Genomic DNA, 13888 nt, shown 5'->3' with positions numbered 1-13888 from the left:
CAGAGCACACCCAGGTGTGATTAAAGGGCCGGCACTAAACTGCCCTGCAGCAAATTGCAGTACATCCCCAGATACACAAGCATTACATGCCTCTAAAACTAACTGGCGCTGGCTAAACATCCAGCCAGCCAGGGGGCTGAACTCAAGCTCAGGCATCCGTGTCGGAGACCTGTGTGTTGGCATGGCCTGCGGTGACATTCTGGGTCCATAACAGTCTCCAAAAGATGATAGCTGTGTCTAACCTCTTTAGGTAGTGGACTAGAATAACATTATTTCACAACCAGGATATTGGGCCTGGGTATGCCTCCAGTGCTGGATGTGTGCTTTCCTTTGTATCCATTTACAGTTGTAGTAGCGAGGGAGACTGTTGTAGAGTATAGGTTTGCAGAGATAATATGATGCTCAAGTGAAAGCACTCTGGGTTTGTGGTTAGAGAGCCATCTGCTGGAGAAAAGGAGGCACACAGATTATGATACAGTAAGCTTTTGTTTTTCAACACAAGGTTTGCACAACTTCGTTTTGTATCTATGTGTACAGTATATCGGACCATGGAAGAAGTTGAAGCTAGAGTGAGTAATATGTAGCCAAGTAAACACCAGTGTTGTACAGTACCAAGGAAGCTCGGTTCAAGCGATTAGCACCCTTTTGTCTTAATCTGTGGAATAGGAATGGCAATTTGCACCTTTGGAGGCCTTCATTTAATTGTTACTTGTGAAGTACCCTATTGCTCCCGCACACGTTGTTTAGGCACGACTTTGGGTTTCTTGTTACGAATGTCTCTTACCACCTAAATTGTAAGGTGAAACAATTGTAGATGAATCAACTAAAAGAAAAAAATAACACATAATCTAATAGACTGATAGCCCTGAATAGTACTTAATTCCCTTGTCTTTGTCCACATTTTTTTTTTTTTACCTTTATTTATACAGGTAAAAAACACATTGAGCCCCAAGGGCTAACTTTCAAGTGTGACCTGTTCACAGGCATACAACATCCACCACAAACAAATGCAATACAAAACCTGGCCTACATAGTCTAAAACTAAACTAAAACTACATAGTCTAAAACTAAAACTAGTCTAAAACAGTCTAAGATAATCTAAAACTAAACTAAAACTACAAAACCTAAAACTAGACAGCTAAAGAGCTAGGGACAGGGAGGGGTCAGCAATGGGCAAAAGGGAGGGTCAACTCAATTGCAAGAACAAATCTTGGACTTGCACTGTATGTCTCTCAGCAAGAGCTTGAAACTGGAAAGAGGGATCAGATGAGACAGTTTCAGACTCTGCTGTAAAGAATTCCAAGAGGAAGGGGCTGCAAATGAGAACGCCCTTTTGCCTTTCATGGTCCGGACCAAGGGGATGGAGTATGTGATGATGTCCTGTGTGCGAAGGCCGTAGACGGCCAAATCATTCCTTTACATAGATCGCTGTCTGACAACTGGTAGATAACACATCATCTGTGGCCATTATTGAAGTCTGGGTACTGGGGGTTAGTTCCTGTCTATACGACCTGTTATAGGCCATATAACGTTGAAGTGTTACCTTTTTTAGTGCCACGTACACATTGATCTTTTTTTTTTTTTTTTTTACAACTGGGAACAAGCTGTGTTAAGGGCTCTGCTAATGTTCAACATCTTATTTGAGCCTCAGGTAATTATTGGGACTTAACACACTGGTGTAAACCATAAATAAGCTCCTCTTACACTCAAGATCAATGACAAGTCTACACTAACCTCACTGCCAGTGCTGTAAAGTCCAAGTATGTGTACATGGCCATCATTAAAGTTGTCAATTATCTCAAGGGTAAATTCTGAACTATAATAGTAATTGTCATTTCCTCTTGTGTCTTTCCAGGGCAGTTTTTATGTACCCAGTGAGAACTGCCTGCAGAGAGCCCACACATGGCACAGGAGACTCTGTCGCCTCCTGTTGGTGGTACACAGAGGCCTACGCACGTACTACACAACTCTGATGAAGGAGATTCCTCAGCTCCAGCAGGTGGAGATAGGTGAGGCAAAAAGACAGTCATACAGCTCGTCCACCTAATGTTGTAACTACTGTTTGACAAAGCTATTTTAAAGGTTTGACTTGCTTTACTTATCTGTTGATTTATAGTCTATGTGAGATAGTAGATGTGAGCCTTGCTTTACAAATACATTTCTTTCTACAGAGGAGCTACCTATTGAAGAAACCTTAAATCAGCTCACAATAGAATTACAGGTAGGTTTGGTATGTGAGGGTTACCGCGGAAACAAACGTGTTGAATACTAGACAGAATACTAGACAGCTATACTGCCCTACAAAGGCAAAAGACACAAAAGTCGCCGGAGTGTGTTAAATGACTTTAAAGTTGTATTGTTGTCCAGCCAAATGACTTTGTAGGCAGCTGAAATTGTAGGCAGAATATTGGAAATGTGGCAATTCTCCAATTCAATTCTTCAATCTACATACAAATCTTTAGCTCAAACTTGACTTTTGACCCCTATTCAGATGTTAATGACTCTTTGCATTGTCTGCAAAATAATAAGAGGTCATGCCAAAGCAAAAAGTTATTAACTTCCACTTGGTTGCTGATCACTAAAGGCCTATATGATATAACAGCTACATAAAATCTAGTGATCATGGCACAATTAGGCTTAATATAATAACTCATGTTTTGGATTGAATTGGATGAATGCCAGCGAGTAATGCGAGTATAATGCTCTAGCATTTAACTTCTCAGAGGACTTTTTGTTTGCAATGGATTTTTATCAGGTTACAATAAAAGGTAGGCTATCTATTTAATTGTGAAATGTTCCTGCTGAGCTTGTGTGTGTGATTTGGCTACTTAGTGTTGTGTGTCTATGCTAAGTGTGTCCTAACACACTTGCGATGTTTCCTTGGCTGACAGTGTCGGGCTATCACATTGCATATGATTTACGATTACTTATATCTAATTATTGTTTGTTTCCACTGCTTTGTTTGCATTCTGGGAGCAGTTAATAGATTGCCTTGGTGTCTTGGTGTCTGCATTTCAAAGCCATCTCCACCCACATTTTCCCTTGAGAGCAATGGGACATTCTTAAAATCTAGATGTAACGTTAGTAAAAAACAACCACTGCTTTACACTTTATTCAAGCTACTGTGTGTGTGTGTGTGTGTGTGTGTGTGTGTGTGTGTGTGTGTGTGTGTGTGTGTGTGTGTGTGCGTGCGTGAGTGTGTATGTGTCAGGAAATGCTTCGATGACAGATATTAAGAGGCATAACACCGTAACTCCAGAACGGTAACTTCACTTTGAATCTGCCTTGGCTTTCACTAGGGATTTGGAAGACAACCCACTATTTTCTCCAAAAAAACAACAAAATGGACATTTGTCCACATGATAAAGTAGATCTTTAATGTTCCAAAAGTGACAATAACTGATTCTTTTTTTTTTGGTAGTTTAGTATTTATTTATTTTTGAAGCTTCTGCCTTTGCACGGCTGGACAGGCCAACTTTCTCATTCCTTTCCACTTGGTTCAAAGCACATAATTTAATAACCATTGTATTTTTTATATAATTTCTACAGTATCAATTCAGTCATTTCTCCAATAACTGCTCATTACATTCACTTGTAAAAATGTCAGGTTAACCAGTATGAGCATTGAGAGAGATCCCTCTGTTTTCTCTCCTCTCCTCTCCTCCACTCTAGCTGCAAGGAGGCCATGAGAAGGTAGCAGAGCAGATCAGTAGAGACGTGACCCAGCTCTGCTCCCAGCTGACAGCACTGTGGACCCAGTTCCTGGAGGCTGCTGTGCCCTCCCCCCACATCCTGTCCTACCTGGCCCAGGAGCACCACACACTGCGGGTGAGCTCTCCCAACCAGCCCTGTTCATGAGAATACAACCATCTTTCACATTCTGTGTGAAGTGTAGTGTGGCCAGGACACACACCAAAACAGCTAGGAGCTAGCCAACCATCCTGCAAACAGGGTGAGAGACAATTAGCTTGTCAAAGCTAGCCAAGGGCGGGCACTTAGTGGTGTATCATCGCAAGGTTTTTGGTTCGATTCTGGCCCTCGACATATCTTGCATGTCATCACTCCTCTCTCACCCATCCTTCCTGTCAAGCTCTACTGTCTCTATCCCAATAAAAGCAAAAATGCCCTAGAGATATACTAAATATACAATATATTTTACTGTATTAAATCTTGACAGCTGCTCATGATGTGAAAGGCGACAAACTTGGTTTACCAAAATGTGTAAAACATCTTCCTTGAATGTCAAGCTCAACCACAGGATTCCAGCCAAGACAACCTAATGCTCTGGGAGAATCATAGGATTATAAGTTATGTTGTAGCTAGCCACAAGAATACAGCTACAGTACGCTTTGGACAGTCAGCGAGTGTAGAGTGGAAAGGATTAAATGGTGCACTTGCCACGTTCTTTTTTGGGGACGGTTTATAGGCGGGGTTATTACTTGCAAACGTCTCCGGCCTCTACCAGGCATGATTGAATCGGGGTCTTCAGCGAAAGATACACAAGTGTGCGTCCCATAGCTATGGGCCCAACCGAATCGATTAAAGAGGTGCTCTATTAAGCCGACTTTATATACCAACTTTATGACAAATGATGTGTTCTTAAACACTTTATGACACCATATATACATGGGCGAAATTATAAGGGGAGACAGGGGGACACGTCCCCTTCAATGTTCATAGATGGACAATTTGTCCCCCCCAATAATTGATGCTTGTGAAATGCGGGCATTATCTTAGTGTTCATGCGTGTCGCTCCTATTTCAAAGTCTGGTCTGCAGTTGTTGTATGCATTTAAACTGATCTCTCTTGAAATCCATGTCATGTTTTACTGTTTACATGGCCAGAACACTTACACGTTACTGTAACATAGATAGAAGCTAGTAACCTACCACACAGTACAGCTAGTACAGTGTAAGTATCTTTCGCAAACAATAGCAGCATTTAAATACTTTAGTTTATGGTCAACTGGAAAAGGTAGTGATCACAACATTTCGTGTTTTGACTCTGCTGGGAGTTCGTTAAAAATGCCTTTAAAAAAGCCAGAATAAAAGTCAGAATTATTTGCACCAGAGCACACTACGCTGATTAGAAGGTTGTCTACCCTGGTAGTATTACATTACAGGTGTAGAAGATTAGACCTTTAGACCTTGCTGGCATGGCTTGACACCATCTGAGAAGGCAAATGTAATTTCCATCTAATCAATGAGATGAGTAATATTAATATAAAACTATTCCCAATCTGGTACTCAATGTAGGCAGTCTCAAGGCTCTTATATTTGACAGGGTTTCATATCTCATGTCTGAGATTAATGAAGACAGTTCTGCATTATATTAGATCACCTTGAGGGGATATTTTCATGCTTCCACCCACAAGATAGTTAATTAACACTTATCCCATCATTAGCAAGGGAAAAACTGCCAGAAATAGTGTTCCTTGTTTATTGTCTGTCATGCTCTGTGACTCACATAGAGATGCATTTTAATTAGTTTGTTTGATGTAACACAGTGATTGGACAAAATAGCATTAGCATATGGTATTCAAACTGACAGTGAGATGTTCTGTTTTTAATTTAACATTTAGAAAATTGAATCATTGAATTTAATGCATTCTAACAAGGTTAGGTTCTTTAAATCGTTCCTGTTTATGTCTTGTCCTAATGTTAGGTCAGGCGGTTTTCAGAGGCCTACTTTTTCACAGAGCACCGCAAGGAGGCATCATTGACGTTCCAAGAGGAGCTGTAAGTATTAACATTCTGGGAAAATGGTTGTATGCTACATCCCTCGGTGTCCTAGAGTAAAGTAGAGCAGAGTAGTACTTGACAAGTCCCCTAGGAACAATTCACTTTGAGCACCAACCAGATACAGCAGCAGATACAGTTTTAATGAGAATTATCTCAAGCTTTCTTAAAAGGCATTATCCTCTGAATGCAAAGATGTTGGCTTTGTTTGAGTGAATATGACATGTTCTCATTACAGGATCAACAGACATGGCCAGATCGCTGTGGAGGTACGGAGTTCAGATTACCTGACCAGGATGCCCCCCTTACCTGTCGAGTGCCTGGACATAGATGGAGACTGGAATAGCCTACCCATCATCTTTGAAGACCGATACGTTGAGTCTCCTTGCACAGGTGATACTGCTTTTCCATTCCTATCAACAATAAAACATTTTTAAATAGGCTTGTTAGTGCCAGCGCTTGCCAAGGCCAATTACTTTTCCACAGTCACTCCTGGGCTTCAACAAATACTCCAGGCCTTTTCACTGCTTAAAACATTGGCTTTTTGCCTCCACTACCCCTCTGGTCCTTATTAGGCCAAACAAGGCTAGGGCCGCAATTTAGAGTGAGGGCGGGATATTCTTGTCTTCCAAGTGCTTTATGGCACACTAGCAAACTTGGTGGGTTCACTGTAACTACTCAATGAAATGGATGTGAACAGTGCTTTTTACAAATACAATTGTAATAATGTGCTTAAGTTACCAGAACCTGGGAAAGATGTGTTGCTAGTGCCTCCATAGTTCACCAACTTACCACCACCACCTGCAGAATGTAAACAAACTGGAGACCATACAGGGTGGGAATAGAAAGCCCAACTGTGGAAATTCAACAAAACAAGATGATTCACTAGGCTCGAAGCACCTGGCTTTGAGCACTAGCTGGCAGCTAGTAAGCTTTGGCGCGTACCGAAAAGTCGAAAAGCGGCTCTTGTTATGTTGAAACATACTATCAACATAATTCATTGTAAACACAATATGATTTAACTTTTATTTGTATTTTTGTTTTCAGAGTCGGTATCACATGTGCCAACATTTCCTGCCCCAGACGAGCAGTCCAACTCAGACCCTCATGTCATCTCTGCCAACCGCAGTGCCACATGTGGCCACCAGGGCACCAGCTCACCAGCAATAACAGAGGAACCCTCCGACAGTGAGGACTGCATGGATCTGCCTACATATGTCTCTCTTATTGGAGAGCAGAGCATGAGCACCACCAGCATTAGAAGTGGCAAGGGGGTGGTGTTAGGTCAAGAGACCCCCCCAGCCCCTCTCCAGATAGACCCAACTAAGACAGAGGACCTAGAGGACCAGATAAAGGCAGAGGAGGAGACCTCAGGTTTAGGTCTGAGGTACATCACAGTCAGACCGACTGATGTGGACCATTACAGAGGAGAGGCAGTACTAGTGTTGTCCTCCAACCCCAACCTCCTGAATCAACCTCCTGAACCTACTAACAGTGAAAAAGTGACCCATGAAACCAACAGCACAGGAGAAAACTGTTTAGATGAGGAAGAGTCGGACGTTGCAATGCCACTGGCGCAGTCTGTGGATGACGAGACCGAGGATGTTCCACTGAGCAGTCTATCCACCCCCCACGCTCCCATCAAAGACCAGCCAATCACGCCCCCCACACCGGTTGACCTCAGGAGAGAGCTGACTCACAGGGGTGGGGTGGGTGGCTCCAAGATCATGAAACGCTCCTCCTCAGTCATCTCTGACTCGGGCATCGAGAGTGAGCCCAGCTCCGTGGCCTGGCCTGTGGAGGCGCTGCGAGGGCGCGAGCGGGAGATCCTGCAGCACCTGATCACCCGGCGTCACCCGGCCCACCGCAGCTCCCTAGAGGGCCTGCAGACGGAGAGCAACAGCAGTCTGCCCAGCGGAGGGATCCAGGCCTCCCTCACCTCCATCAGCTCCCTGCCTTACGAGGAGGAGGAGCAGCTGAGGCAGCTTAGCAAGCTCACCAAGTCTGTCTCTGCCCCCCAAATCAGCAGTCCGGAGGACACGGAAGAGGACCAGGGGTCAGCCAATCAGGAGCTAGACACGGAGAGTGAGGGAACCAGTGGGTATGAGCTGGAGGAGGGCTACCCCACCGCCACCACCACCACCAGCTGCACTATCAATGCAGGGGGCTTGTTAAGACAGCAGGAGTCCTCTGGGGTCAACCACTCTTCTCTAGAGGACATCCAGGAGGGAGAACTGCCTGAGGTAGCCTCTTTTGAATGGGGAGTGGCCCCAGTCATACAGGAAACCACTGTTTCCATTGAGAGTGACAGTGTGCTGAGAGAGACTGTTAGTCCTGATACTATAGACCTGCCAGAGTGCCCGTCAGAAATTAAGTCAGTGTTAAGTGGCGTCCCTGAAGTATTGCTTTTCCAACAGTTCGTCGAGGGGCACGATGTGAAGAGTGCAGCAATTTTCAGTCAGATGGAGGATAAGAACTATAACGGAGACAGCAGGCAGTTGAACTCGGGAGACATGTCTCTCTTTGAAGTGGAAGTAGCCCCCTGCAGCTGTGGAATCGAACCCTGTCCACATAATAGTGTGGTGGATGCGGAGAATAATACAGCTGGGGAGGATTGCCAAAGTTTCCATCCGATGCGGCTGCCTGACCATGAGGACAAGGAGCTGCTGGATCAACACCAGAACGCCTCACAGCCCCAGGCCTCTGAGAGGGAGGGCTCCCATGTCCTCAAGCTCATCCCCAAAAACACACAGAGGCCCAATGACCTCATAGGTCTCTCAGCTAATGATATGGCGAGGCCTATAGACCTTATAGGGCTCGGGGACAACGAGAGAGAGCAGCAGCACCTAGACTGTCACAGTAAACCCACTAAGATCCCCAGTTCGGGGCTAGCGTTCATGAATAAGAAGGTTGTGGAAGTGGTGAACATGTCTGTGTCTTGCGCCCCCACATGCCTGCCTTTCTCCTCTGTCCTCCGAGACTCTCCCTCTATCAGCGGCATCTCTGCCCGCCAGGCCACCTCCCCCATCACCCACCAGCCCCTGGGCTCCTTTGGCATCATCTCCTCATCCTCGTCCAATGCCCTGGGCACAGATGAGGAGACCAACGAGAGGATGCTGCAGTGAGTTTATGTCTCTGCTCAACAAACTGGCTATATCAATGAGGGTCAATGTGTACTTTTGAAACGGGGAAGTCGTTTCCAATGTGCATTAAAGCCATACAAGGATGCATAATTAGTTCTGATTGTGGGTGCCTCCAATTGTATGTTCATGCGCTCACATTTATTGTAACAGACAGAATCTTAAACTTGTGTAGAGAATGCCATTGTTATGATTTAGCCTATGTCCTCATAGATATACTGCCCTCTCACTACTACCTGTGTCCATGTCACCTATGTCCCAGTTTCTACAAAGTCAAAGAAGATCTTCTGAAGGAGCTGAGTTTCCAGGCCACCCTGTACAGTGACCTTCCTACCCTGGCGTCCGACCTGCCCTACTTCCCCCCCGAGGAGGAAGACGAGGAGTTTGATGATGGGATCCACCTGGTTGTATGTGTCCATGGCCTTGACGGTGAGCTCGTTGACATGCCCAAAAAGTATTTCTGTTCTCTCCCCTTACTTCAGTGCTAGGATCAGATGGCGCCAGTACTCACTCTGGTACAGTATAATCACTGGATGATTGTCTCATCTTAGGGAACAGTGCAGACCTTCGCCTGGTGAAGACCTTCATTGAACTGGGCCTACCAGGGTCTAGACTGGACTTCCTCATGTCAGAGAGAAACCAGGTATCAATCTTAATGTTCAGTTTACACATTTGATAGATGGCAATGATTTCAGAGAATGAGTCTGAGAATGGGTATAACAACAGTGTTTGGAAGCGTTTTACAGCTTGGTATAAAATGCTGACATCATGGTCCTTCTCCCCTCCCCTTGCTGCAGGCTGACACGTTTGCCGATTTTGACACCATGACAGACAGACTGCTAGATGAGATCATTCAGCATATCCAGCTCTATAACCTCACCATTGGCAGGATAAGGTCAGTCTACCACCTTTACTATGTCAACTAAAGCTGCTGGGCCATGTTCTCCAGTCACATATAACATGTAACATTAACAAACATAACATGTAAGTCCTTCATTACATCATTGTTTAGGTACTAGAGATGATTAGTGAAGTCCAAACTCAGTGGCAATGGATACACATTAATCTTTTATTTTTGGGGTACTTTTGTTTATTGCATTTTTAATCACAAAACAGTGTAAAAGCACTTGTGAATGACAAGTGTCATATTACAGAAAACAACATTTTTCTTATTTCACACACGTTACAGTAAGCATAATACCCTTAGCAGGTTCGAATAAAATAAATAAATAATAAATAAATAAATAAAAGTCTTATTCATGGATAACTGGGAAGGTGAATTTCTCTGCATAGGCTAAGAAAGGCCCCCACATATTTTCAAATATCTTGGCAGAGCCTTTCAATTTTTTCAAGTTGTAAATTATTGAACATTTCTGAGTGTGAGTAGGCGGTGTTGGTGATTTCCATTTTATTAGTATTAGACGTCTAGCCAATAATGTCACAAAAGCTATCAGATCCGCTTGGGGCCTAGGCAAAGGCAACTGAGGGATGCCGAACAGAGCAGTAATGGCATTAGGTTAGATAAGGATACACATGATGTCTGTAGTGTATTTCCACAGTCACTAGGTGGCAGAATGAAACTGAGAAAGATATTTGAAAGCCCCGCTTAGTCTGCTGTTATGAGTTTTTGGAAATAAAAAAATAAATTAAATGATGAGATGATGAAAATCCATATAATCTAATAATACATCATATTTACATGCATCATCAATCACTTACCTTTGACTTTGAAATAAAGCACTAAAACATCTTCCTCTTCATAGCAAAGCACTTTCAATGAGTTCAAATCATGTTCAGTAATTAATCATGTACATTAATTACCCTAAGTGCCAATTTAGTATGTGAGTTGCTATACACAAACTTTCTTGAACATAGTTGATACTCTTGAGAACTGGATACAAAAACTTAAGACATAATTGCTACTGTAGCAGCTGGCACCTTCCACATTGCCTCTATATTTAGTTTCAGAAACATAAGAAGAAAAAATCTGTTCAAATCTGCTGTTGAGGGAGGTTGAACAGTAATGTGTTAGGTACTTCCATAATTAAAGGGATGAGACATGTATATCTACATGTATATCTATCTCACTGACTGGTGGGACAATGTAGTCAATAATTGTATTGTATCTATGTCATTCAATGTCACCTTGTCAAAACATGTCACCTTGCCCTGGAGGGCATATATTATAGTATACTGTAACCTTTCCTGTCCTAGTGATAACATATATTGCTCGATGCCAAGCAGAGCGTCCAACATTTCTAGACAAACCTAAACAAATGAACTAGAAGAAATAGCCTCATCCCCAACACTTTATACTGATGAATATCCGTGGTCAAAGATATTAAGGAACTTCTGCATTGCTTCTAGAATAGAAAAAGCTTGCAGTATTGCATGTCTATTATTGTGCAAGCCACCCACTCTGTAAGAAGTCCTGAACCCTGAGCAGAGATAAGAAATACATTTCTCTGTTTGGATTCTCTCTGGCCCTCAGCTTTATTGGCCACTCCCTTGGGAACGTCATCATCCGCTCCGTGCTGACACGGCCCCGCTTCCGCTGCTACCTCTGCAAGCTCCATACCTTCCTCTCGCTGTCTGGCCCCCACCTGGGAACGCTTTACAACAACAGTACACTGGTCAGCACAGGTGAGGTTACCACTCAGCATGGAGAAACAGCACAGCGAAGCACAGAGACACTGTAGCCCACTACCGCAAGGGTGTTTCTGTTCCTCAGCAGCTTCCTTCCAGTCTTCTAATTGTATTCAGTGTTGCATCTTCAGTCATGTCAGGATGTGTCTGTCATTCAAATGGTTATTTCAGGTCTGTGGCTCATGCAGAAGCTGAAGAAATCCGGTTCGTTGCTGCAGCTCACCTTCAGAGACCATACAGATCCGCGGAAAACATTCCTCTACCTTCTAAGCCAGAAGCCAGGTAGTGTATGAAGCAAGAGGAGGTGTAAGAGCACAGTGACGTCCTTTGTAATTTAGTGTTTGGTAGAATATTACCGAAAGACACAGGCAAATCAAATATTCATGAAAACATTGTCATCTTGTTGTTGTCATATTTTCTTTTATGAGTCAGCCCACCACTAATACAGACTCAACTAGTTAACTCTGAGAGGCCTCCCCACTGTGCAAGTGGAACAAAGCAATCGTTTGTCACAGGGACTTGAAGTAGAGAAATGCTTTCTTTCTCAGAGCCGCGCCGAGTTGACAAAATGATCCAGAACCTGTCATTTGAAACCCACCAGTGCACGCTCTTAAAAGCACACTGACAAGCGACGTAAGAAAAAACATAGTTTTATCAGTTGAGGCCTGTCAGAAGATGATGATGGTACATTATGATATAGAAAACACACACACACACACACACACACATGCACGCACGCACATGGGCCCACTCACAGACACACACACACACACACACACACACACACACATGTACACACACACACACACATGCGCACACACACACACACACACACACACACACACACACACACACACACACACACACACACACACACTCTCTCTCATTCTTTCACTGTCACTCACTGCTCTTTTTTTAATGTAATCTATCAGGGCTCCAGTTCTTCAAGAATGTGGTGTTGGTTGCATCGCCACAGGACCGCTATGTTCCCTTCCACTCTGCCAGAATAGAGATGTGCAGGACAGCGCTCAAAGACAGAACCACAGGTCAGCATGAGAAACAGCAGCTCATTTTGTTGTTGCCCTGTAGAAGTTGTTTTCACATGCCCAAGACCCACTAATAGTGAACTTTTTTTAAGGACTGCTATGGAATTTCTTGAGGAATTTGAAGCAGGTTTTACTGTTAAACAAAGACCTAAAACATGTTTTTTTTTGTGACTATGAGGTTATCAAATCTATGTGAACGCAGCAATCAGCAAAACAGTACACAATATAATGCATATTGAGTGATTCAGTAAGTCCAGAAAGCTTCTTGCACTGATACTGTAGGTTAGAGAGTGTTTCCATTACTCATACAAATCATAGGGAGATACTTTAATGGTAACGTGTGAATTAGGTGTGAGGATATCTCATGCCATTTATTACATACTACCTTAAACACTACTAACTCACAGTACATCTAGCCAATACGTATGTACAGTATGTGCTTTTGAATCAATCATTTATAAAAACCTAACCTGTGTCTTTGTCTCTGCCTCTATCTCTGCTTTGAAGGCCCAGTGTATACAGAAATGATCAACAACCTGCTCCAGCCCCTGGCAGAGGCCAAGGACTGCAGACTGATCAGACAGAACGTGTTCCACGCTCTGCCAAACACAGCTAACACCCTGATCGGCAGGGCCGCCCACATCGCTGTGCTGGACTCAGAGCTCTTCCTCGAGAAGTTCTTCCTGGTCGCAGGGCTCAACTACTTCAAATAGAAGGGGTGATACAGGACACCCTCAATGTTATGGCAAATGGGACATGGTGAGATAGGGGATTTCACCCTGACTATGCTTAGTGTATATAAAGTATGTATACCCCCGTTGTCAAAGAGGTAGACGCAAGGCCTGTATAACCCATATATAAGCACTATAAACGTTTATCATACAATGTCTGTGTAATGTGACTGTTTAAAAGGAAAGTCCTTTCTGATTGTTGTCAGATCTGTCTATGTTAACAGAACTACTGACATCATATGATTCATAGTGGTGTTTTGTAGGCCTTATGAACATCTCTTCATCCAAAGCACTACCAAATTATATTTATGATCAAGAGCATTTCATTTTTGACGTTAAGAACCTGATGAAGAGGGTTGTCTGGAACACTGGTTGAATTGTACTTGAAGGGTTACATTTATGAAGGTCTTAAAAACTAAGGTTTTTTGCTTAGCATTTAGCTAATATCTCCTTGATTGTACATTTTATAGTAGACATGTTTAGTCCACAGAGAACTGTGGGGATATTTTATTGTACAAAGTACAAGCGTTTCTTTTTAAGAAAGGAACTTAGATAATATAATTTTAAATAATTTATTTTTTATTCAT

At 43.2% G+C, this 13888-nt stretch overlaps 1 protein-coding gene across 1 annotated transcript in view; it reads left to right on the top strand.

Moving 5' to 3' along the window:
• Positions 1–13283, top strand: part of fam135b (family with sequence similarity 135 member B) — a gene marked incomplete at both ends in the record, with an annotated part of 25326 nt that extends 12043 nt beyond the window's left edge. Inside the window, 13 exons of the mRNA XM_080531765.1 lie at positions 1856–2009; positions 2172–2221; positions 3673–3828; positions 5665–5738; positions 5977–6131; positions 6786–8859; positions 9141–9307; positions 9430–9521; positions 9676–9773; positions 11370–11521; positions 11696–11806; positions 12457–12570; positions 13078–13283. Coding sequence (XP_080387891.1) covers positions 1856–2009; positions 2172–2221; positions 3673–3828; positions 5665–5738; positions 5977–6131; positions 6786–8859; positions 9141–9307; positions 9430–9521; positions 9676–9773; positions 11370–11521; positions 11696–11806; positions 12457–12570; positions 13078–13283 — 3603 coding nt within the window. The remainder of the gene's footprint in view (positions 1–1855; positions 2010–2171; positions 2222–3672; positions 3829–5664; positions 5739–5976; positions 6132–6785; positions 8860–9140; positions 9308–9429; positions 9522–9675; positions 9774–11369; positions 11522–11695; positions 11807–12456; positions 12571–13077) is intronic.
• Between the last annotated feature and the right edge of the window lie 605 nt (positions 13284–13888).

This window comes from Nansenia antarctica (genome assembly GCF_963989245.1).
Source record: "Nansenia antarctica genome assembly, chromosome: 5".
In the NCBI taxonomy this organism is placed as follows: domain Eukaryota; kingdom Metazoa; phylum Chordata; class Actinopteri; order Argentiniformes; family Microstomatidae; genus Nansenia; species Nansenia antarctica.
This window is presented reverse-complemented; position numbering and strand designations above follow the sequence as displayed.